Source organism: Tiliqua scincoides, chromosome 7 (assembly GCF_035046505.1).
Source record: "Tiliqua scincoides isolate rTilSci1 chromosome 7, rTilSci1.hap2, whole genome shotgun sequence".
NCBI lineage: Eukaryota > Metazoa > Chordata > Lepidosauria > Squamata > Scincidae > Tiliqua > Tiliqua scincoides.
This window is the reverse complement of record NC_089827.1, coordinates 28,317,993-28,344,904: the sequence shown is the minus strand read 5'-3', so window position 1 is coordinate 28,344,904 and position 26,912 is coordinate 28,317,993. Positions and strand designations below refer to the sequence as shown.

The window sequence follows — 26,912 nt, the reverse complement described above, 5'->3', positions numbered from 1 at the left end:
CTCCCAGGAAAGTGCGGAGAGGACTGCAACCTGAGAGCTACAACCAACTTGTCTGCTCAGAAGTCCCATTGTAGTCAATGGGGCTTACTCCCAGGATAGTGTGGAGAGGGTTGCAGCCTGAGTGAGGGAGGGCAGGCAGGCAGGGCAGAAGCTGGCCTGTGGCTGCCCCCCCTTCTTCTCTTCCCCACCTCTGGAGTCTGTGTCCTTCCTTCCTTCCAGCAGGGTGCCTCTGGAAGGTGGGGGTTGTTCTTTAGTATCCATGTAAGATAAGCAGATGTCATAACTGACATATGTATTGGAATCCTGGAAGATCTGGTGAGGAGGTAGCATGTGGTGTCAGCAGTGGCCCCTTTAAGGGTAAAGCCTGGGCATCCAGCAGAGTGTGCTGCACAGCTGCAGCCACTTGAAGGCAATAGGGCCCTCAGGGATATAAGGAGCACCTGAGGTAGGAAGAGGGGTGTGGGTTGGAGAAGGAGTGCAGGTTGGAGAGGAGACTGACTGGGCTTATTGACTTTGACTTGGATACTCTGACTGATTTGACTGACTGAGGAATCTGACCTTGGACTGTGACTTGGCTTACTTGACTTTGGACTCTGCCCTGGATACTCTGACTGACTTTGTGACTAACGGACTGCTGGAGGCACTGGAGTTTGAAGTGTGGCTGCTGTGCCCAAGACCTGCTGAGGACCAAGGGTCTGCTGTAGTGGCAGGAGAGAGGACTTCTGCAGGTTGAACAGGCGAGCTACCCTGGAGGTGGGGTCCAGCAGGAGTGCAGGGCAGAACCAGGGTCATTTGTTGGAGGAAAGAAGGGGAGCTAATTTGCTTAAAGTGGGCATAATTCTCCAGGCAGAGAATGGCCTTGGAATCAGGCAGAACACCATAGAGGACCAGGCATCTGAAAACACAGGACAAGAATGTATGACAAAACTAACTAAAAGCTACAAGAGGGGGCTACATTATAAAAACGGGACCTATAAGAGCATAAAGGTTAAAAAAAACTATATATGCAGTATTATCTTCATTTTAGATGTCAAAAGGGTTTTGTGGCTCCTGAGGTTTTTTTTCCTCCAGAAAATGGGTCCAAATGGCTCTTTGAATATTTAAGGTTGCCGACCCCTGGTGTAGAGCATGATCAAAGGCAGCAACTGTCAAACACTGAAGTACATGCTTCAAACAAAACTACAACATTGTGACATTGATTTGTGATACTCTTTCAAGTATCTTGGGCAATCTTGTTTGGATTGCACGAAAACAATACACAATATGCAATCAATCAAGGAAAGTTCAACAATCAAGCATCAATTTTGCAATCCTCAAAAACACCTCTAACGACATCCAGGAAGGCTTTAACACCAGTTCTTTATCTGGCACTGTGGCAATCTCCAGCATAGTGTAGATTTCCCCCTGGGAAATCTGGTGCTTCTCCTCACCCTGAGATCACCATGAGACCCATACAGTCATGCCCTGACTGCACACATGGGGAGGATTTGCACTGCTACCAGAAGTAAGAGCCATGTTTCCATCCCTTCTCTCTCCTCAGGTAACTCAGAATGAGGGCTGTTGGTTTGCCAGCATACCCTATCTGGGTGAAGATGGGCAGTGTCTTGATCAGCCTTCTTGTTTCACTTCTCTCCCTCTCTCATGCAAGGCTGAGCAAAGTATCAGAGATGATAGTCATGGGGGTCCAGTTACATCTAAAGACGAAGGCTATGTGTGATACATGATCCAGAGCTTTAGACAAAATAGAGAACCTAACAGGATGGTTCCTAGGTCAGTAGCAGTGGACATAGAGAATGATCTTTAGAGAAAAATAAGGAGCTTTCTCAAAAGGGTGCTTGCTCAGGATAGACACTAGGCCTTCCTATGCAAATCATCCGTACACCCTTGTATTGTGCAAGTAAGCCACTAGGAAGTAGGCAATTAAGACAGACTATGGATGATGCTAAAGTTAAATAAAAAATTATTTCTGGAAAGACTAAGCAACATTCATCTTAACAGTTGTTCATGAGCTGAAGGAGAAAGAATGTATAGGTAGCTAGGACAAGCAGCTTAATCTACACATAAGAAAACCAGAGAAATTTCATTTGGGCAACACAAGCCAATGTTAGTTCCCTTCTTCCTGCATGCCACCTCAATAGCCTGGGGCAGATGTAACAACGAAACACTGGTTCCTGCTACAACCCTGCTATGAAGGAGGGAGATTGCAGAAATCCTGGTTTCCCATTATGTACAAACTTGGAAAACTAAAAGCATAGTTTGAGCCTGGCTTGTATGAACTAAGTACTGCCATGCTTCATTTCATCTGGGTGACCAGTCTTCCCAACCCACCGTTCTTCTCCCCTTTCATATTTTCCCCTTTGTATTACACTTTCTTTCTATTAAGACAACCACATTCCACATACAGGTCCAGCCTCTTTATACATTGATTTTTTATACAACACGAATGGCCCCTGCAAATGAGAAAGAATGTGCTGATCCCTGGAGAAGGAGAAAAATGCAACCCTTTAAAATCAGTTTTAAAAACTGAACAGTCCTTTAACAACAGCCTCCTTAATGAGGGGGCAGCAGGCTAACAATCCATAAATCCTTCTCTCTCCTTGGGCCCCTCCCTTCCCCCAGGGGTCGGCAACCTTAAACACTCAAAGAGCCATTTGGACCCGTTTTCCAGAAAAAAGAAAACCTTGGGAGCCACAAAACCCTTTTGACATCTAAAATGAAGATAACACTGCATATATTTTTGCGCTCCCCTCTTATAGGTCCTAGTTATATAATACACTCCCCTCTTGTAGGTCCCACTAAAAATCAGGTCCAGACCCACAGTTGGAGAACAACTGTTTTAGATTGTGCACAGGTGAACTGCTTGTGAAGGATACTGTCATTCTTTACAGTCATTTACTTCTGTACTTTTGTAAATGCCTTTACACACAATACTACCTCTGAACAAGACCACTTAGTACTACTTAACACTGTTCACAAAAGTGCTCCTGAACAAGCTAAGAGTTCAAAACTGCATAAAATAAAAGGCATACTAACAGTGATTACTTCCCAACAATGAAATATGCTTTGGTGCTACATATACAGTATGTTACACATACAGTATACAAACATATACAGAATACCATCTGGTGCAGGGGTCTCCAAACCCCTTTCAAGTTTCCAAGTGAAGGAAATGGAGCAGTGAGAGTGTGAGTGAGTGACGGGGGAATGCTGAGTGGGCAGCTTGAAGGCTGTAATCCTGGGCACACTTTCCTGGGAGCAAGCACAATGGGACTTACTTTTGAGGAGACATGCACAGGATTGTGCTCAGAGCTTGGGAGGACTGAGCAGCTGCACTCAATTGCTTGCTTTTGCGCTGCGGCTCGGGCAGGAGGCTCGCCCTCAGCGGCGGTGCGGGCTCTTTGGGCAGGAGCTGCTCCGCCAGCCCGTTCATGCCCTTTCCTATGGGGCGCAGCCGCAGGATGCGTGGGAGCTGCGCTCGTGCGCTCAGCCTGGTGAGCGGCGGCTGCGTTGCGGGAGGGGCGAGCCCCTCCCCCCCCAGATGGGTTGGCCCCGCACGGAGCCGCAGCAAAAGGCTGAAAGAGCCGCTTGCGGCTCCAGAATGGCAGGTTGCCGACCCCAGCCCCAGCAGAAACAAACATTTTGCATTGGTGAAGGGAGGGGCTGAGTGAAGTGCTGATGGATTGTCTTCTTAATGACTCTTATCTCAGAGTCAAAAGGTCAGCAAGGCTGTTTTTCAATCACTGGAGCAAAGAAACTTTGTTTTTTAAATTGATTTGCTATAGTGCTTTTTTTTTTTTTTTAATCCACATGAGTGCTTGGAAGGGAACCCATGCAAATAATTAGTCTCAACCTGTATTTCTTCACAGCTGCTTCGCTTGAGAATTGTTGGTAAGTATTTTTTTAAAAGTGCTTTGTACTCATGTTTCATAACTTAGAGAGAGAGAGAGAGAGAGAGAGAGAGAGAGAACAAAAACAAATAACTGAGAAGCTTTCCATTATAAAACATGCTTTGTTAGTCAGGTAAAAATTAGTCTCTTGGAACAGTGGGCCAACTGGGAATTTGCAGACCAGATATACCAAACAAAAAAGGAAGGCTGCATCCACCACAGAAAAAGCAACAAATGAGACTGAGGCCAAGCCCAATCTCTCCACAAATGGACAGGAATGCAGTGTTACATCCATTTAACTGCTTACATGTGTTCACATGATGAAAGGATTATCTGTTACTATAGAAGGTGGGGAACATATAGCATTGGTTTTACACAGGTTTTAAGTTCCTCAAGGGATTCCTGAATAGGCCTTAGTTTTTGTGTGATGTTAAAACTACATTCGTAAATCTCAAAACTGGTCCAGTTCAAGAGTCTTCCAAGCCAGTTTGCAAACATTTCTGTATACAGGTGCAGCCTATTTATCCACGGATTTTTTATCTTTGGATTTGTCTCAATGCCAATGGGGTGGGGGAACTGAAAGTCACACATACCTTTGCCTCCTTTGCCCTGAGCTGGCATCTTGCTCCTTTTCCAGGCAGCCCAAAACACTGCAGAAAGGCTCCGCCTGACACAGGCAGGTCAATAGCCCTAGAGTCATGGAAGAGGCTCCCCTTGCTAAGGAACAGTAAGTCTCCTGAAGCACCTGAGCCAGCAAAGAGGCTGAAGGGGGGGGGGGCGGAAAACCTCTGCAGCCAGAGCACATGCAGCAAGGTGGAGCTCGTGCGCGCTCTCGCGCGCTCTCTCTCTCTCTCTCTCTCTCTCTCTCTCTCTCTCTCACACACACACACACACACACACACACACACATACAGGGGCAGATTCCATAGCAAAAGAGAGGATTGCTTTAAAAAACCCAGAGAGTGTTTGCTGAATTCCCCTCCCCCCAGATGGTGCAGGCTCTCCATTCTCCAGCCTCTGGAAACAAAACAGCCCAGCAAGGCTGTAGCCTTGTTTGGATTGTAAACCTCTCCACACTTTCCTGGGAGTAAGCCCCATTGACTTGGATGGGGCTTGTCCCATTGACCCAATGGGATAAATCCCATTGACAATGGGAGTAAGCCCCATTGACTAGAATGGGACTTACTTCTGAGTAGAAACGCATAGGACTGGACTCTCAAAAGGTCAGCATCCCACCTGTGAAAGAAGCAGGACAGCTGGCAACCCAGCTGAGGGCTGAGAACCCTCAGGGAGGGGGAGGCAGGAGGGGGAGGAGAGGAGATTGCTTTAAAAATCCCAGGGAGTGTTTGCCAAATCCCCCCCCCCCCAGATGGTGCAGGCTCTCCTGCTCCAGCTGACACAAACAAAACGATCCACACTTTCCTGGGAGTAAGCCCCACTGACTACAGTGGGGCTTACTTCTGAGTAGTTAGGCATAGGACTGGACTCTTAAAAGGTCAGCATCTCACCTGTGAAAGAAGCGGGACAGAAGCAGGAGGGGAGGGGATTGATAACAGCTGCCTTAGTTTCCTTTCATCCGGAAGTGTCAGGCTGCAGGCTATATTTGTGTAACTCTATGCAATTTAGCACAACACGTTTTTTGTTAATCAAGCCAAGTCACAGAACGGAACTAACATGGATAAATAGGCTCCACCTGTACAAGGCAAAACCAGGAAGGCATCAGCAACTGCCCAACAAACAAAAAAATTGTTTAAGTCAGTACCCATATCCCAGTTCCACAGTGGCCTTAAATTAGGTTCCCAGAATTAGTAACCTAAATATTCAACCAATGTGTGGTTGACAGCACACATTGTTTTGGGGACAACCTAGAAATCATATCAAGGCTCTTAACAAGGAAGGTTAACTGGAACTTGTTGGGAACTGTACAGTAGATGACAGCAGTAGCAGTTACCACTATTGACAGAATTCATTTTTAATCTGCCTTTTTTAAAGATACAACTCTTTTATCAAGTGGCTAGCAATAATGTTAAAAGCAATTTAATAATAGAGTATCAAAAAATTTATTTATTTTTTTACAGATAACAACTGCACAGGCAACAATAAACCACTCAACTGGATTTTTTTTTCCTTGAAATAACCATGTTTTCCTGCTGGAATGTGAGCAGTGACAGATCAAGTTGAATTCATCTCAGCAATATACTAAGACCGCAGCACCACAATCAAAATAGCCCTATCCACCTATCCTTACACCAGAAAGGCATGGATCAAGACTGCAGACCACATTTTATTCGACTGCAACACAGCCTTTGGTTACATCAAAATGGCAGTCAGTAGAAGTCATATTTCCAGCCAAGTTGCTTCTGTAAGATTTATTTAATTTATTTATTTCTCACATTTTTATACCACTGTTCCTCCAGACAGCTCAGGATGGTATATATAGTTCCTCTCCTCCTTTTGTCCTTAGAACAATCCTGTGAGGTAGGCAAAACTGAGAGATGACTGGCCCAACATAGTTGGGAAGGTCATAGCTGAGCAGAGATTCGTACATGTATCTTCCAGGTCTAAGTTCAACTCCTGAACCACTACACCTTCCTGCCTCTCAAGATGGTTAAAGAATACACATAACAGCGCAATCCTACACATGTCTGCTTGGAAGTAAGCCCCACTGTGTAAAACAGAACTTACCCACAAGAAACTATGTACAGGCTTGCAGCCTAAGATTTCATCACACTTCCAGGAACAGAAATTGATCTGTTCAAGGAGAACGCTCCAATATATAAAAACTTTTTCAAATGTAATTTACAATTAAGTTTCAAGAACAGTAGAAGTGTTTCAGATTTGTAACATCCTGTATTCCTTGGTGCACTGAGTATTTATAGAAGGTAATATTTTCATGATGAGAGTCGGGTTCCCTTTCACGAGGTTGAGCTACAAACAGCTTCTTGAAGAGTTCTTAGGTGGCACCTACTGCACTGGCAGTCCTGGCAGTTTTCCTGCTAGGAGCCACCACCTCACATGCTGCCCCCAACCCAGAAGTAATTGTAGTGACATCATTGCCACTGCAATTACTTCTGCTCCTGTGTGATGGAGTCTTTCACACCACTGCTAAGCAGCATGAAAGGCTGCATAGGAGCTACATGGTGCCCAGGAGGCAAGCGCCACTTGTAAGAGATGGGTAGTGCTTGCCTACTGGATGCTGCTTCTAGCAGTGCAAAAAAGCTCTGATGGAGCCTTCAGCATCACTTAGCAGTGGCATGCACCTCCTTCAAAATTGGAGGAGGCGAGCGCCGCTTCCGACTGGCTACCTGGTCATTCTAAGGGTCACCCTCTTCTCCCCTTTCAGGAACTGCACTTTGAGTGGCTGCAGAAGAAAAAAAGGGGAGTAGAACAGGGCAGCCCTCAGATCAGTACAGAACTGTGCCAACAGTTCCCAACCTGCACTGACAAAACTGGTGCCTGGGGGAACAAGTCATGCTGCCACCCCCCAAGTACCTGTTGCCTGAGGCATTTGCACCCCTTGCTACCCCTGTATGCTACTGACATATTGTTTCTATCTTCAGTGCTTTACAACAATTAACATGTTACCGCAAAAGAGACTTTTCCACCAATAACCAGAAGATGTGCAAACAGAGTGGAGATCAGGGAGAGGAGGAACATAATCCCCAACTGATAAAGGCATGTCCAGGATAGTAGATATGCTGATTGAGACCATTCCTGCAGCAATATAGGCAGCTTACATTCTTTACTGCTTAGGACCAACAGAGCAGGCTGTACAGCTGAACTCTTCCAGGAATTCTTCCACTGCATTTAGTTAGGACTTGCAATTCCAAAATGGAAGTGAAAGTACTCCTAAAATGTGAAACTTTTAAAATATGGTCATTCTTTTATTTAAAAACTTAAGACCAAAATCCATAATATACCTAGCATCAGCGTACCTAGTTGTGACAAACACTATCAAAGGGAAACTATTTCTCAGTGACTATTTCTCAGTTTAAGATATTGTTCTGGACCATTTTTCATGATGACAATTCCATTTGTCAAGGGGCCAATGTAACTTTACGTGCAGCATTCACCGAAACATAAATCTCGCAGCTGTGCAGGTATGTTACAGACATCCATTTAAAAACCATTGCTGGCATGCACTATAGTTTTGTCATGGACAGTAAGAACTGACACATCACATGCTCTCATTCACATGAATGATTGCCCTAACGCAGTGGTATTCAAACTGGGGTGACGCGACGCCCCAGGCTGAGGGTCCTGGTCCCTTTTCCCTTAAGGGTTGGGGGCAGCCAGGAGGCAGGGAGGAGGCAGCGGCGCTTCCCATTTTGCGGAGGCGGAGCACAATCGCCCCACTCTCTTTCCCTGACCTGAGGAGCCCTACAGGCGCTTGCACCCAGCTCCCCGCAGCCAGGGACGGCTGCTGCAGAGACTGGAGGGTGCACCCCAGTTCCTGAAGCTCGGTCAAAAGGGGAAGTGGGGTGATCGTGCACCACTTTTGGTTTAGCGGAGCGGGGAGCAATCGCTCCGCTGTCACCTTCCCTGACCCGGGGAGCCCTGCCAAAGGTCGCGCAGGGCTCCCCGCACCCCCGGGGTGCTGCAGGGGGCTTGGGCAAGTGCACCAAGCCCCCACAACCCCCCTGAGCGGCACAATCCTTGGGATCGTGCCGCTGCCTCCCCCCCGCCCCCGCAAAGACTTACTGCAGGATTCAAACTTCCTGCGAGTTTGAAAACCGCAGCCCTAACAAGTTACAGTTCTTCAGATAAGAACGTATATGGCCTTTCCTGTTGCAACTAGCAAATCACCATTACATATGCCAATGCTCAGCCTGCAATCTCTGCCCTACTCAACTGACCTGATGAAGAAATCTTATCTACACATCCTACCATCAGTGGTGTAGCCAACAATTTTGGAGCCAGGGTGGAGCTAAAAATGTTCCTGGGTGAAAAGCATTGAGAAAACTACTCCATCCTTTTGACTGGAAGATTTCCCCATCAGTCTTTTCTGTTCTGCAATACACCTTTCAAATCCTTTGCTTTCTTACTCTTCTGTGAATGTTCTTGGCGCACATTTCATATATCTATATATCTATCTTCTTTATATATCTATATATCTTCTTTATTCACTTAAGAGAATGGCATTCCAAGATGTCAACATTCCATTAGACATGTTCCTTTATTCCGTTTATTGATTTAAAATTAAATGGATCTCACAGTCTATATTTTATTACTGAAATGACAGGTGCCTACACTGAAATATGCTGAAATATGTCCTTCCATGCTTAAGGGTTTTAAATTACATTAGTTGGTTTGATGGAGAGAAAAACAAACTAAAGCAAGATTAAATGCTAGTACCTAAGAGCAGCTTTCATTACATAGTAGTCAAGTTCAGAATTCATTATAAGGTCATTCTTCTGTTTCACAGTAAGAGCTTTCCAAAAGAATTTTAATTACATTTTGATTAGAGGATGGAAATTGTTCTGAACATGCACGTGCAGTTCATTTTAGGACTTGGCTCTTCTGGGCTTTGAATCAAAATCTCCATGACTTCAATTCTTCAGCTCTAAGACACTTGTTTTTGATATTAGAACAAAACAAAGAAATGTTTTAAGGATACAAATCTGACTAAATTATAGCTCTTAAAATTCTGTTCACTTCAATAAACACACACACAGGCGTGCCCTGGTATCCGCAGGGGTTCCGTTCCAAAAATCCCCACAGGTAAGCAAAACCGCAGACACCAGGGACGTGTCTTCCCCTCACCTCCAAAGGGTCTTCTGAGCCCAGCAGAGGCCATGTGTCTGCCCGCAGCCTCTGCTGGGCTCAGAATGAAGCTTCGAGCAAAAAAACCACAATGTCTGGGCTGAGGGCTTTTCCAGGCCTCCTAATGCTGCATAAGGCACTAAAAACGTCACTACTGGTTTTTTGTTTTTTTTTACAAACTAGAAGTCACGTTTTTTTTCACTCTAAGCTTCATTCTGAGCCTGGCAGAGGTTGCGTATGGATGTGGGTGGCCTCTTGGGACTCAGAAGACGCTCCAGATGAGAGCAGGTGCTCACGGGCCCCACAAACATAATCCGCAGGTAAGTGAATCTGCAGAAAGGGGATCTGTGGGTACAGCCCCCCTCCCCCCCTTAGATAGGTTGAGATAAGGAATGAGCAACAGACACTCCACCGGATCTTGAGGCTCCACTGCCTAACATGGAGGCTCTTCATTCTATGGTGACCCAAGGGTCCCCTTCTCCCCCAGACACTGGCGGCGGCTGCCTGTTATGTGTAGGATGCTGCAGTAGCCATTTCAGCACCATGGCAGTCCTGGTGCAATGGGCAGCTCAGGATTGGGCTGTCAGTCATTGGTGGACCCCACAAATAATGTGCACCAAGTGCACTTCTTTCTCTCATGTGGACTCTGGACACAGCTTTCGAATTAATTTGCCTATAGAAAGATTTAAAAAGAATGCTGCTCCACTGAAAATTTGCATCCAAACTGTACCAACTAGATTATAATATTTGGATTATCTAATCTAGCTCACCAGTAAATGAAATATTTTATCTGTGCAGGCCTGTGTTTTTGTTAGACTGTTAAGACTAGAAAACTGAAAATACCTTTTTACCTGGGTGGACAGAACTAGGAATATGCCTAAATCTTGGTTCCAGTCAATTGTTGTACCTATTTTTTAAAAAAGTGATAGCAAGATCCCCCAAAATTATACACCAACATGTCTTCTTTCTATACCATGCAAATTATATGCATCCCATCTTCTAAAAAGGCTCACCACATGGGTATGGACCATGACATCTTGAGCCCAAGTAAGCCAGATTCAGGCCAGTTAAATCTGCAATGGACCACTGCTTAGTTCTATCACATTTAGTTAAAAAGCAGCTTGCTTGCTTGCATTCCAGATTGTTCACAACCTTCTTATATCTTCAGGCTGCTTTTGACATGGTAAACAGAAACTTGCTATAGTTCGAGCTCTCTAAATTGGGCATAGATACCAGGCTACTGTACTTAATCCAGAGGTTGTATTCTAATACCTCATGCCAGGTCAGATTAAATTCCCAAGGTAAACTTTTTTAGCTAATGCCCACTAACAAAGGTGTCCTTACCCCCCTAACTATTTCATCTGTTCATAAACAATTTATCAGCTCATTTAGCTACCATAGATTCTCATTGCCCAAAACTTGGTAACCTGCAGATACTTATATTACTCTATGCTGATATGGTCCTAATTTCATGAACCTGTATAGGTCTGAGACAGCTGATTATTGGCTGCAACAAGTACCTCAACAACAATGACTTGCAGCTTAACTATGCTAAATCAAAACTTCCAGTGTTTGAGAAATCCTGGAAACATCGCTCTTGGTTATTTCATGGCAAACCTATCCAACAAGTTAAAGCATTCAAATATTACCATTGGCTACTTATGGTTAAATATGCTAAATTTACAACTCAGATAATTGTGTTCTTTTCACGCCCAGAGCAATTCAAATATACTGGCTGTACTACATATTTTTAATGCTAAAATCTCTGCTGAACTCCTTAATGGCATCCAAATCAAGCTGCCCACTTTTAATCTTGAGGTCGAAATAATCCATTCAATTTTTCTGTGCAAGATCTTTGGTGTTGCCTGTTGTGTCCCTTTTGTGGCTCTATGCTTGGAGGCTGGGGATAAGAATAGGACCTCAGTTTGGCTGTACTTGTCGTAAGAGGCGACTAAACAGCCACTGGGTAGATGGGACTCGTTAGCCTGGGAAGACAGCTCGTCTGAGAGAAGGAAAACTCTGATCCCAAACCTCCACTGCTTTGTGGCTACATCAGTTATGGAAAAGGCTTCAGGAGTCAAAATCTCGAGGCAAAATCTGGAGCCGGAGTCCCTGAGGCAGTTCATGGCTGAACACAGTCACATTCTGGCAACTCCTGCGACGCCGCTGGAACCAACCGTATTGGCTTCTGCCTTTCCATTGGACCATTTCAGCGACATGGAAAGGGGGGGATTTGCTGCATGGGACTGCATGGGTCTTTCCTCCATATCTACTTTACCCAGGCTTCACGCACTGGAGAGGACACTCTGTTCCAGAACCGCTATTCAGAGTGCGATACCATAGTCTTCCGAGACTGAAGGATGCCAACAAGCAAGCTTGGAGGCTGGCCAACCCAAGTTAGCGTATTAGCATGGGCCACATTTCTTAAATTCTGGCTCAATGTTTGTTTTAAAGCTGAGCAGGCTCTGCTCCTTACAAATATGTTATCCAACTCCATGCAATCTACAGATTATTCTCTTTTCAACTCCAAAAACCACTTTATCGGGCTTTTGGCTGACCAACTGGGAGCAGGAACCCTGAAAGGTTCTCTAAAGAGTCTCTTGCATAGACTACAGAACATTGAGAGACAGGAAATCTATACAGCTGCAACCAAACTTTGCTTACCTTCTCACCTACAGTTACCAATTACTTTTGGACATACTGCTAGATACCTATATTTGATTGAAGATCCCCAGGTCCGTTGGGCTTATATGTTAACGTGATGCTAATGTACTAGATTTAATCGGAATCTGGTGATTGATAGATGCTGTGACTGTAATCTAGCGGATACTGAATCTTTGGCACATATTGTATTTTATTGTCTTTGGTATGTTGTTGGCAACCTTCAGTCTCGAAAGACTATGGTATCGCGCTCTGAAAGGTGGTTCTGGAACAGCGTCTAGTGTGGCTGAAAAGGCCAATTCGGGAGTGACAATCCCTTCCACACTGGGAGCAAGTGCAGTCTGTCCCTGGTCTGTCTCCCTGGCTATGGGACTTCCTTCTTTGCCTCTTAGCCTCAGACTGTTGGCCAAGTGTCTCTTCAAACTGGGAAAGGCCATGCTGCACAGCCTGCCTCCAAGCGAGCCGCTCAGAGGCCAGGGTTTCCCACTTGTTGAGGTCCACTCCTAAGGCCTTCAGATCCCTCTTGCAGATGTCCTTGTATCGCAGCTGTGGTCTACCTGTAGGGCGCTTTCCTTGCACAAGTCCTCCATAGAGGAGATCCTTTGGGATCCGGCCATCATCCATTCTCACATGACCGAGCCAATGCAGACGTCTCTGTTTCAGCAGTACATACATGCTAGGGATTATGAAGGTTTGTTTTTTTCAATCAATTACTGAGCTGTTTTTTGGGGACCCGTGATGATGCAACTTTGCATTCCCTTCTTTCTTCTTCTGATCAGTCAATTGTTACCCAATTTGCTGATTATCTCTTTGCTATTATTCAGAGATCCAATGTTAAATCTGCTGCTCCTCATACAGCTGCTAATATACGAGTCTGTGGGAACCCCCATGTTAGGGGTAGGCCATTTCTGTTCTTTGTTTACTCGTGCTTATGCCTAATAAAGGTTAAAAAAATAGTAAACAGAAATGAGAGTACTAAGAGTACTAGAATCGTTTGTTACTAGAGTACTAGAATCTCAGCTATGTCTCAAAGCTGAGAACATTTGTTTCTGACTTGTCTTTGGAGGGCTATAACATCAGACTCGGACCCAAACTCTTGCCTTACACACTTAAAGCAGGTTGCAAAAGTAGTCTCTTCTAAAATACCTTTCCTGAGATACAAAGGACCTGAGGGCCATGCAAAGCCCTTTCAGATCTGGACCTGCATAGCTGTTGTACAAGTCACAACAGTGTAAAATGCAAAAATGGAGTTGCGCAATGTCTCTGTATTTTCTGCTTCTGGGGTGTTGCAACTTGTGTTGCAGCCAGTCAACAGGCTTTGTCCTAGGCAGCCCCATGCTATCACTGGACTGCCTGGAACAAGGATAGTGACTAGAGCAACTCATCTCCTTTTACTACCTCTAAAGGGGGGAGGGGGAGAAGAGGACCTGCTAATCCCGACAAGTAAAGTTAGATGGAATGGAGAGTCCCAGAGAGGATAGGGGGACGTTTGCACGGACTCAGAACTGTACTCTACTCCAGGGCCCAATACCAGCCCCAATAGAGAGCTTGATAAGAAGTCCAAGTACCAGCACTGGTTCTGACCTATTTCAAGTCCATTTGTGGGGCAGACACAGTGCACAAGACAATATCCCACAGATGACTAGATGATGTAATGGATCTAGTTTCCACAGTGCTTGTCAGAGTGAAGATTTCATGTTCAATTTCTCTACTGATTTACTCTATAATTGGGGTTCCATTTTTCATTATCTACACAAATTTTTAAATTAAAAGAGTTCTCATCTTAGCTTGCATCTCTTTTAACACAACTTTTTCCACAGTAGATTTTCGCTCCTGAAATATCCTACCACGAAAGAGAAACACATGCAGTAAAATTGCTTTTGTAAGTTGTGAAAGCAATTTTGTGCTCTTGTCAATTCAAGTTTGGTTCTGCTTTCAATTTTGTTCTAGTAATAGTGAAGAAATCATGCACTGGGGAAGAGAGAGGTGGTCAATCAACACACAATCAGAACACAAATAAGAAAGTCACACTATGCTACTATTAGAGAAACTTCACTGATAACTCACTTTAAGTTTGTAGAAACCTACAAAATAAATTTACCTAGAAAGAAACAAAAACTGTTATATCACTCTTCCTTAGCAGTTTACACATACATGGGAATAGGCATTACAGTTCTAATTTGACTGTATTAAATGAATGAATGAATGAATGAATGAATTTTTATTCTGCCTTCTGACTTAAGAACTCAAAGTGGCTTCCAAAAATAAAACCACCTTCTCTCTCTGCTGCAGCCAGATGGAAAGGCTGCAGAGAGACACAGTAATAGGAAGGGATAAGCCAGGTGACAAGTTGTCTAAACAGCCCAATGGAGGCTTGGCTTCATGTCCTATTCCTTTGCTGCAAATGGATATGGCTCTCTGAAGAGAGAAAACAGGTGACAGAGATTTCAGTCACACAAACAGAGGGGGTCCGGCTCTCCATCTTCCCACTTTGCTGCAGATGTTCTCTGAACCAGATGCCAACTGGTCTCTGCAGATCACTTGTAAAATTAAATGGACATATCAAGTGGACTGCTTTGTCAAAATGTGCACTAATTTTTTGAATAGGTGTTTAAGATAAGGGATGAAAATCATCCCATCTCAAACATCACCCCCTCAGCAAAATACAAATCCTATAGCAATCCAGTTCATTCCGGCCCAGTTGCAGCCTCAGATCGGTATACATTTGGCACATGATGTCTTCCCAGTGCATTCTCAGGAATTCCCAGGAATTCTCTCTAATTCCTACTAGAGTCTTCAGGCTGATCATAGCAGTTGACAAAGAACACAACATGATACAAATTATTTTTCATCTGGCTTAATGGACATGAAATAACCCAGGTCATTAGTGGACAATAAGGACTTTTAAACAAGGCAGTGAATACCATACTACTCACCTGTCCCTCCTACCTTCCAACACACACACACACACACACACACACACACACACACACACACACACAGAACCACCCCCCACAGTATCAACTTCTCTAGTTCCAGAATAAAAAAGCAGCTTCTGAACAGACCACACTATGAAATCAAAAAAGGCACAAGAGTTTTGTGCTTCTTCTTCTTTTCAAACTGTAAATACAACTTGCACATTTTCCCAACCCAAGTGATGCTTAAACTGTTCCCTCATTAGACCCAAAAACCTTGCACTTCCTCTTCAGTCTGCAACAAAGCCACGCAGAGTTTGAGATTTTATAATAAAAAACCCAAAGGTTCAGGGACAGTAAAGCTTTATAGAAACCTCCAGAATTAGAAGATCAGACCATTAAACAAGTTTGTATTCTAGGACACACTGGACTGGATCTTAAGATCTGTGAGTTAAGTTCCATTCATACAATGAGACTTTTCCTCCAAATGACTGCAGCCCTGTGGAATGGTGTGGCATACGGAGCATCAGCCTGTAATTGTGAGGGAAGCAATTCCCCCTTATGCTAGCAGATATACGTTGCTTTCACACAAGGGGCTCTTTGGCATAATGTTTCCCAGAATAGTAGAATGCCCTCAACCATAGTACGAATGCTCTGGACACACTTAGGAATCTTCTACAAGGAAGATGCACAGAATAATCCAGTAAATGTTTCATGTCAGCAAATTGTTAAATTATGTCTTCGGCCCACACTAAAGTCAAGGTTCTGCTGTTTTTTTGTTTTACTTCAGAAAGCTGGTCAAGAAGATTTGAAAATTATATTTCATTACTACTAAATAAAATATAAAAGTCAACAACACTGTACACTAACACACCTTAACTACGATGCAATATCCATTATAACTGGACAAACATCCCTAAAGTGATTTGAACACAAATCTTTAATTAATATGAATATGCTGAACATACCTAGAAGAACTAGATGCAAATCAAACATTTCCATGAGGAAATCACGACCACCTACCTGTATTTTGCGCAGGTAGAGTTTTGACCTGAAGGGCCCTCAGAATTAAGAGTGACTTGTGGTGAAACCTGAGCAGACAGCAAAAATCCTGATGCTAGAACAACAAGTGCAACAGTAGTGCCTACAACAAGAAATAAAGCACTTAAAAAAAAGAGAAAATGAATAATACAAATGCGATTCTCAGAAAAAATTAACTTGTGCAGTCCAACATACCTGGGTTAACTTTGTTTCTTACAAAAATGATTATTTTCTGCATCTTACAGCTGGGGGACTGGGACTGAAAAGGAGTGGCTTGCAAAGGCCACTTAGTGGGTTCATGGCAAAGGTGAAATTTGAACTGGGAAAATCCAGCTTTCCAATGATAATCTCTCTTATTAATGAAGACTGCAGAAGTTTACCAGTTTAATACATACCTGCTAAACTCCCCAGTGTGAGTTTCCGCCGGCCCACTTTCTCAACAAGCCAGACGCCAACAAGTGTGAAAATGAAGTTAGTGAACGCTGTCACTGCGGCAAGCCAAATTGCAAGCCGGTCATTTTGAACTCCTGACATCTGCATTATAGTAGCGCTGTAGTACCTGAAAGATGAAGGGGGGAAAGTACTGCCACTGATGTAAACACTGCTACCCAATAATGACTTGCTATATGGTTTATCATTAGAGACAACACTGCAAAAGTTCCTTCTCTTCCATGTATTTGCATTTTGCCTATCAAGGGCTTTCAAGGAATTCAGCAAGTGATTTTCACTAGTTCTTCTTAAATTTGTGTGTGTATAAATCAAAGGCCTACATTTCCTAAAATATGCACACAACAAAACCAGCACTTGTGCAGTTTCAGACTCAATGTGCTGCTGACTAAAAGGGACTTGTCTCTAATGAAATCTCCAACAGTCCATCACAGCCACACTGAGCAAGCATTTTGTAATAACTATATTTAACACCTACATATTTAAGCAGCACAAGCTTTTACAACGTTTAGAATCACAGCCTTATGACTAGCAATATTAAAATTTTGCCAAAGTGTAGCAAACACTCAGGAAAGATAACTATTCCAATCAAACTCAAGGACAGAATGATTCCCCTTGCCCTCAGTTCTGACATACAAACTTTTTTAAAAAAAGTTGTGAAATTGCTAGTGCACCAACATGTTCAGTAACAGATTACAATGTTCTTTATACATAGAATGTTTTCTGTACATCAGCATCCTGATGTGCCTCACTGAGAATTATTTAATCATTCAAATACTTGCTTCCAAATTATAACAGCCTTCAGGTTTTGACAAGACAGTCAACAAACAAAATGCCAAAGCCCAGATTTTACTTCCAGTCTGAGGCTTGTTTGTATGAAATGTCATCTCTTTAAACACCAAGATTTCAACTCCATTTTTTAATTAAAGTCACAATGGCTGTGTTCTTTTGTTTAGCTATAACTGAAATATTCTAGAACAGTGGTGGGAGAACTTTTTTTTCAGGAGGGTCACATAATCTGTCCAACACTGTGTTGGGAGCCAGGGAAAAAAAAGATTAATCTGTATTTCAAATTTGAATGAATTTACATGAATTTACATAAATGAATACATTAGAGACAGAACTTATATGAATGAAAGAATTTAACTGAGCTTATTAATAATAAGAGTAACGAAACAGCAGTATTACAAAACTGACACACACTTCGAACATACAGACCAAGCTAGAAATACTTGGAGACATAAGTTGCCTGAGGCAGGTTGTCCCCTGAATCAGACCAAGGCAGAAACACATGAACACATTATCCTTATCAAAGTGGAGGGGGTTATAATAAAGTTATTACAGCCCCTGCCTTGCTGTGTGTTTTGTCCCTGTGCAAGAGGTGTGTGTGGTCAGGAGTGATTAGACCACACACACCTATTACACAGGGACAAAATACACAGCAAGGCAGAAACACATGGAAAAAAATAATTTCTAGGTAGCATCTCATCACAGAAAGGCAAAAAAACATGGGGGAAAAATTCTAGGTAGTATCTCATCACAGAAAGGCTGGCCTTTCCTTCACAGATGTGAAGCTTAAGGCAGCTGAGTGAGAGCCGTGCCCAAAGCTCATGCACTGGGTCAGCGCAGGCACTGGCAAATCTCCAGCGGGCCAGAGGCCTGTTGAAGATGGGGGGGGGGCTCCCCAAGGGCTGGAAATGGCCTGTGGGCTGAGGTTTGCCCACTCCTGCTCTAGAAGACCAACGAAATCATTTCTATATCAAACACACAAAAGCAATTGACAGCCCAATCCTGAGCTGCCCATTGTACTGGGACTTCAGCAGCGCCGAAATGGCTGCTATGGCATCAAAGCCAAAGCTTCCAGCTGTCATAGCTGTGAGTAAAAAAGAGCATCTTATAAGTCTCAATGCAGCTGCAGGACGGATTATGACCAGTAGAGGGAGCACGTGAGATAATAGCATTTTTTGAGCAACTGATCTTTTCATCCAGTCTATGAAATTAGGGGAAAAAAACAGGAACAAAAGCAACAACAATGCTTTTTCATGACAAAACGAATGGACAGAGTTAAGTATTCTAGACTAAAAACACAAATTAAGGCTTTTGTTGGATGAAAAGGATAGCACAGGAAAAAATACTGGCATTTGGGCTGAAATATACTATATATTATGTGAGATTCAACTGTAAATCAGTTTCCCTCCTCACTTAATATTCCTATTCACTATACATTGTAGTTATTTGTCCTTTTGTATGAAGAGTAAGTCACTGAAGTTTACTATCTTCAGGTTTCAGTTCTTAGTTCAAACACTTTAGGGCACCAGGGCATGAAATCTTGGTTAACCAAGAGCTGAAATTTGACCTTCTTTGTTATTACAGTGATTTAGGGCACAATCCCACTTTCCAGCACTGAAGTAAGGGCAATGCAGCTCCAAGGTAAGGGAACAAACATTCTCTTACTTTGAGGAGGCTTCGGTGATTGCCACCCAACTGCAGGATGCACCACAAATCCCACTGGCACAGCTGTGTCAGCACTGGAAAACTGGTTCGGATTTGGGCTTTAGTTGCAATATTAAAAAAAGCAAGTGATAAAAGGATCAGACACAGGGGTGCATAGTTTTTCAAGTGTTGCTAATTTCTTTTACAGTTTCAAGTGACATGCTATAAAGAATGACAAACAATACTATAAGTTATAGGTAAACTCTAAATTAACCACATTACATATAGTAGCATATACAGTAAAAAAAAAAAAGCACTGTCCTAAAAGAGACCCACTGGTCACTCTTCTCCAAATTCCATGCCTTAATTTTTGCATACTGATGCTACATCTGCTGTTTACTTATAAAACTAATAAGTGTGAACTTCTAGCCAGAAACCTTTTGAGGCACAACAGTGAGAACACACATCAGTGGAAAGTTCTCCTCTGAAATGAGGCTTTTCCATTCCACAATCATGCTTTTACACTACAGGTGCACCAATATATTCCAGGGACTCCCATGGATACAGGGAACTCCCTGTGGCCCCTTGTGTACCCATTAACATTTAAATGTTTTCTGAATAAAAGTGTTCTTGCTTTACAGGGTTGTTATAAGCACACAAGCTTACAGCAATGCACAGGCTGCCTCCTGGTTGCCTAAACTAGACCTCCTAGCAGCCTAGACTAGATCAAGAACGCCTGAAAAGACTAGATCAAGATTAACAGGAAATGAAAGTGAACTGCTTTGTACTTCAAAGTACATTACTTTATACTCTCCCACTTATGCAGTGGGTTACCGAGCAGAAATAGCTCAATTGACCTGATAAATGACCTACAATTAAAAGGATATCTTAATTCAAGACAAGTATAGGCAATCATGGTAAGTCCCAGACACAACACTCAACTTGCATTTTTTCCCCTGAAATCAGTTTCTTTATTACTGCCCTAATTAACCTTTACTGCCCTTCTTCTACCTATGACTGGTCTTATGCTATCTCATGCCTAGACAGTTTTTAAAATATTCTGGATCACATGATCCAATTAACATAAGAACATAAGAACAGCCCCACTGGATCAGGCCATAGGCCCATCTAGTCCAGCTTCCTGTATCTCACAGCGGCCCACCAAATGCCCCAGGGAGCACACCAGATAACAAGAGACCTCATCCTGGTGCCCTCCCCTGCATCTGGCATTCTGACATAACCCATTTCTAAAATCAGGAGGTTGCGCATACACATCATGGCTTGTACCCCATAATGGATTTTTCCTCCAGAAACTTGTCCAATCCCCTTTTAAAGGCATCTAGGCTAGACGCCAGCACCACATCCTGTGGCAAGGAGTTCCACAGACCAACCACACGCTGAGTAAAGAAATATTTTCTTTTGTCTGTCCTAACTCTCCCAACACTCAATTTTAGTGGATGTCCCCTGGTTCTGGTATTATGTGAGAGTGTAAAGAGCATCTCCCTATCCACTCTGTCCATTCCCTGCATAATTTTGTATGTCTCAATCATGTCCCCCCTCAGGCGTCTCTTGGGCTGAAGAGGCCCAAACGCCATAGCCTTTCCTCATAAGGAAGGTGCCCCAGCCCAGTAATCATCTTAGTCGCTCTCTTTTGCACCTTTTCCATTTCCACTATGTCTTTTTTGAGATGCGGCGACCAGAACTGGACACAATACTCCAGGTGTGGCCTTACCATAGATTTGTACAACGGCATTATAATACTAGCCGTTTTGTTCTCAATACCCTTCCTAATGATCCCAAGCATAGAATTGGCCTTCTTCATTGCTGCCGCACATTGGGTCGACACTTTCATCGACCTGTCCACCACCACCCCAAGATCTCTCTCCTGATCTGTCACAGACAGCTCAGAACCCATCAGCCTATATCTAAAGTTTTGATTTTTTGCCCCAATGTGCATGACTTTACACTTACTGACATTGAAGCGCATCTGGCATTTTGCTGCCCATTCTGCCAGTCTGGAGAGATCCTTCTGGAGCTCCTCACAATCACTTCTGGTCTTCACCACTCGGAAAAGTTTGGTGTCGTCTGCAAACTTTGCAACCTCACTGCTCAACCCTGTCTCCAGGTCATTTATGAAGAGGTTGAAGAGCACCGGTCCCAGGACAGATCCTTGGGGCACACCGCTTTTCACCTCTCTCCAGTGTGAAAATTGCCCATTGACACCCACTCTCTGCTTCCTGGCCTCCAACCAGTTCTCAATCCATGAGAGGACCTGTCCTCTAATTCCCTGACTGTGGAGTTTTTTCAGTAGCCTTTGGTGAGGGACCATGTCAAACGCCTTCTGAAAGTCCAGATATATAATGTCCACGGGTTCTCCCGCATCCGCATGCCTGTTGACCTTTTCAAAGAATTCTATAAGGTTTGTGAGGCAAGACTTACCCTTACAGAAGCCATGCTGACTCTCCCTCAGCAAGGCCTGTTTGTCTATGTGTTTTGAGATCCTATCTTTGATGAGACATTCCACCATCTTACCCGTTATGGATGTTAGGCTGACCGGCCTATAGTTTCCCGGGTCCCCCCTCTTTCCCTTTTTAAAGATAGGCGTGACATTTGCTATCCTCCAATCTTCTGGCACCATGGCCGTTTTGAGGGACAAGTTGCATACCTTAGTCAAGAGATCTGCAACTTCATTCTTCAATTCCTTAATAACACTTGGGTGGATGCCATCAGGGCCCGGTGACTTATTGATCTTTAATTTATCAATGAGGTCTGAAACATCTTCTCTTTTAACCTCTATCTGACTTAACTCCTCGGTCAGGAGGGGCCGTTCGGGCAGCGGTATCTGCCCAAGGTCTTCTGCCGTGAAGACAGATGCAAAGAACTCATTTAATTTCTCTGCCATCTCTAAGTCTCCTTTTATCTCTCCTTTCCCTCCCTCACCATCCAGAGGGCCAACCGCTTCTCTGGCGGGTTTCCTGCTTCTAACATATTTGAAGAAGCTTTTATTATTCCCCTTAATGTTGCTGGCCATGCGTTCCTCATAGTCTCACTTGGCTTCCAGTATCACCTTCTTACATTTCTTTTGCCACAGTTTATGTTCCTTTTTATTCTCCTCATTAGGGCAAGACTTCCATTTACGGAAGGAAGCTTCCTTGCCCTTCACAGCCTCTCTAACTTGGCTGGTTAGCCATGCAGGCACCCTCCTGGATTTAGTGGAACCCTTCTTTCTTTGCGGTATACACCTCTGCTGGGCCTCTATTACTGTTGTTTTAAGCAGCCTCCATGCACTCTGGAGAGATTGGACTCTTTTTACCTTCCCTTTCAACCTCCTTCTAACCAGCCTCCTCATTTGAGGGAAGTCCGCCCGTCGGGTTTTTGTTAGAGATTGGCCTGGTATTCTTCCCCCAACGTGCACATCAAAATGGATCGCAGCATGATCACTGTTCCCCAATGGCTCAGTAACATTTACATCTCTAACCAGGTCCTGAGTACCGCACAATATTAAATCCAGAGTCACCTGTCCTCTGGTGGGCTCCGTGACTAGCTGATCTAAGCCACAGTCATTTAGCACGTCAAGAAATCCGGTTTCCTTATCGTGACCAGAACACAAATTGACCCAGTCTATATGAGGATAATTGAAGTCCCCCATGATTACAACCCTGTCCCTCCTTGTCACCTCCCTGATCTGTTTCCTCATTTCAAGGTCCCCATCAGATTTCTGGTCTGGAGGACAATAGCACGCCCCCAGTATTACATCGCTGCACAAGCCTGGTAATTTAACCCACAGAGATTCTACGGTGGAGTCGGACCCACCTTCAATCTCTACTTTGCTGGATTCTATCCCTTCCTTAACATAAACAGCCACCCCACCTCCAACACGCCCCTGCCTGTCCCTCCTGTAGAGTTTATAGCCGGGATTGCGGTATCCCACTGATTCTCCGCATTCCACCAGGTTTCCGTTATGCCCACTATGTCAATATTTTCCCTTGTCACCAGACATTCCAGTTCTCCCACCTTTGCTCGTAGACTTCGGGCATTCGCATAAAAGCATTTATACACGGAATGCCCCAGGATGCGCTGCTTATTCGCTTCTTTGTCCCCGCATCCTCTCATTGTGCCAAACCGTCTATCACATCCCATCACCCTACCTTTCCCAATTTCTTCTCCTACTTTGCCTTTGTCTTGTTGTTCTCTAACCTCCCCATCCTCATCCCATAGGGATGAGGAGTCCCGAACCGGATGCCCCTCGGCTCCTGTCGGCCTTCCCCCAGGGATCAGTTTAAAAGCTGCTCTGCCACCTTTTTAATGTTATGCGCCAGCAGTCTGGTTCCATTCTGGTTCAAATGGAGCCCGTCCCTCTTGTACAGGCCCCGCTTGTCCCAAAAAGTTCCCCAGTGCCTAATGAATCTAAACCCCTCCTCCCTACACCACCGTCTCATCCACGCAATTACTGTCTAGTTTTAGATTTTCCATCAGCTCTTCAACTAAATCATACGATATCCTCTGCAGATCACATTTTTACCATTTTTGTTTAGCCCACCCACCCCTGCAAGAACTGTGCCATAGTTTAATGTCAGCCAGTTTCAAACTACAGTTGCTAGAATGTAAAATTATTGAAGAAATTTGAATACCTGAAGATACTTTACACATCTTTCAACTGCTTAAACATCTGGTTGATAGGATCCCTTAATAATGGGATAAGCTGGAGCAGAGGGTTAAAAAATAGACTGAAAAGAGCAAACAGCAGCATCTGGAATTAAATGCCACCAACTCATGTAATCAGAGGAGAAATTAGGTGGCATTTCAAGATCCTAGCAGCTAGATTTCACCACTTAATGGTGTCATCCACAACAGCTGGCCTCAGAATAATCACGTGACTCCTAGAGGCAATTTTTTAAGCATATACTTTTTTTTTAAATCTGGGGAAAGTTTGTCAGGTTATTCCAACAGTCCACACAGCTTTTTAATCTATGCAAAGTGAAACTTTGTAACTCTCCCATGAACATGAATATCAGTACCCACTACTGGATCCAGCCAGCCAATCAAGAACATGGCAAACCATTGTTCACTATTAATAGCATGGATGTGAGGCAGGAAGAACACATGGCCTTCATGTGCAACACCTGGATGTTATTTTCAATGGAACTCCAGTGCTAAAGAGTGCAGCCGATCAACATACAGAACACTAATAATACCAGTATTTATATATTGCCTTTCTTGTCTTTAGATTTCTCCTCCAACTTTAATCCAAGGCTTTTTACATACGAAGGCTTTCTAAATCCCTATATAGAGATTTTTACAATTACAAGTTCTAATCTTTCATAGAATGCCTTCATTCCAAGTGGAATCCTTCACAGTCTGGTATCTTCCTGGCTGCATTCGCCTCCATGCCTTATCTGATAGCACTCCTTCACTCTCACTGAAGGACAGGTTCATCCTCTGCTACTCTCACCAACTGAGATGACTCATCTTGTCAGCAGCAGCAACAGCAGAAAGTTGTTTCTGGCAGCCCTGAACTATGTTCCCAGATGTTCTTCAAGCGTCATAGGTGGCAACTCCACTACTAAACCAGACCTCCTGCATGGTACACTGATTTTTTTTTTTCCTCCTCAGATTGTGGGCTTTTTCAGGGACAGGGAAAATACTGTATTTTTCCAATTTATTTCACAATATAATCTTGAAGCAAGTGCCACTGGAATTTTAATTTGGCAGTACTTGTTCTTGTTACATAGAAATTTTAAATGTTTGCTTCTATTCCATCTGCTTTAGCAAACAATTAAATGAGCATGGGAACTCACAAAGAAAATGAATGGCAGCTACAAGTTGCAGACTTTAAAACCCAGATTTTACAGTCTACAAGCTGTGATCAAGAACATCAAATGGCAATAGCCTTGCCAACGATCACAAGATGCTTCATTTTACAGCAGTGTAAACAAGTTAGTCAATTTAGCAACTACTGTATTAACATTAAATGCTGAACCAAACTTTAACAACACTGGACTAGCAAATACGGGTTCAGTGTTGAAGCAGAGATTTGCTATATAGCACAAGCATTTTTTGTAACAGTGAGCTACATTATAAAACACGACAGCTACAGCCCAACCTTTAGGAGCTCAGGAACACTAAGGCAAAATTTTGAGACGGTGGGGACCACATACAACCCCCCCACCCTCGCACGCAAAAAATACAGTTAAATTTGTAATACATAAGATTATATAATAATTAATGTGATGGTTGTGCTTGCATTTGCTTCACTAGCTGTGAAAGTCTTGGGTTTACATGGAATACATGGAACACATAATAATTTCCCCCCCCAACTCAGAGGTTTTCACACCCACCCAATTCAATCCAGTCTCTTTTCCCCCACACTAGACCACATTACGCACAGCCCTTCCCTCTTTTAAGTGTGGAAAAACACCTCAACAAGGGAGAGAGTAAGCACAAGGGGATTATAGACAAGTCATGCAAGGCAGTTAAACGAGCCAACAAAAAGCGCACACATCCTTCCACAGTTCCTTTTGTTACACAGCCCTGGCCCTGCTCCCCCCCACTTGTGAGTCCAGAGTCCTTAGGAAAGTGTTCAACACAATTTAGGCAGGTGGGTCCTGAAGGAGAAGAAACGTGTGAAGGAAGCACCAGCTCAGAGAGACATCTCAGAATGGCTGCTGCATGTCTCAGGAAGAAAAGTCCTTTTGGTGTGCACTGCAAGGTCTTTAGGGCGGAAAAAAGCCTATCTTCACTTCCTGTTCAAATTGCTGTCATGCTCTAGCTGTGGACTACTTTGGTTGGAGCTAAGAGAGTGTGAGCAAGACTATAGGTGGCTACAGCCACAAAACAACAGCTGCCTACTCTGCCATTAGTCTGTGGAACTCCTTGCCCCAGGATGTGATGATGGTGTCTAGACTAGATGCCTTTAAAAGGGGATTGGAGAAATTTCTGGAGAAATTCATCATAGCCACAGTGTGACTAACAGCCCCATTCTAGGCATGTCTACTCATTACTTGAGTCAACAGGAGCTGAGTATCCATCCCTGGTAGATGACCGGTTCTAATGCAAATGAGAACTAATGTGACTGAAGATTGAAACTCTGCCTTCTTATCTACTTCCAATTAAAAAATAATTAAGGTCTTGAATTATCTATTACTACAAGCACTAGTGTCATGCTCATCAAAACTGTCTTTGCTATAGGCTGCAAGACATTCTCTATCTTATTTGAATTTTGGAAATTACACAGAAGAATTCAAACCCCGCAAAACCAAGGAGGAAGACTGACCAAGTATGGAAACAGCCACCATCAGTATGGTGTTGCTGAAGAGAGAGTATATGGACTTTCAGAGAAATGCCTGCGACGCATTTAATACAAATCTTGGTTTTATAGTATTTGAAAGTCAAATCAGGTACAGTGGCGGCCATTTCATCAGCAGCAACTCAGCTCATCTCCTTCAGCTTCCCTTCTCAGCTAAAGTGACTGAACTAGGGAAAACAGCTTGAGGAAAGGAGATGCAGGGAAGTAGGATATGGGGCCAGAAAAGTTTCAGAATCCCTAACCTGCATGCTCTGTTCACTGCCCTCCCCAAAACCCACCACCAAAACAAATCGTCACACCCTTATTCTGCTGTTATGTGATGGACACCATTTTATGTTTCAACACATGGAACTGTCATCTTTGTGTAAAACAGTAGAGCACAGAGGCCTTTAGAAATCAAATAAGCAACTTTCCCCAAGAGCAATTTCTGCAGCTTTACTGTATTTCCTCTAAAATGAA

At 43.6% G+C, this 26,912-nt stretch overlaps 1 protein-coding gene across 1 annotated transcript in view; it reads right to left on the bottom strand.

Annotated features, from left to right (window-relative positions):
• SLC2A13 (solute carrier family 2 member 13) overlaps positions 1-26,912 on the bottom strand; it is a 111,938-nt gene that overhangs the window by 37,448 nt on the left and 47,578 nt on the right. Inside the window, exons 5-6 of the mRNA XM_066634136.1 lie at positions 16,663-16,826; positions 16,250-16,370 (exon numbers count right to left, since the gene is read on the bottom strand). Coding sequence (XP_066490233.1) covers positions 16,250-16,370; positions 16,663-16,826 — 285 coding nt within the window. The remainder of the gene's footprint in view (positions 1-16,249; positions 16,371-16,662; positions 16,827-26,912) is intronic.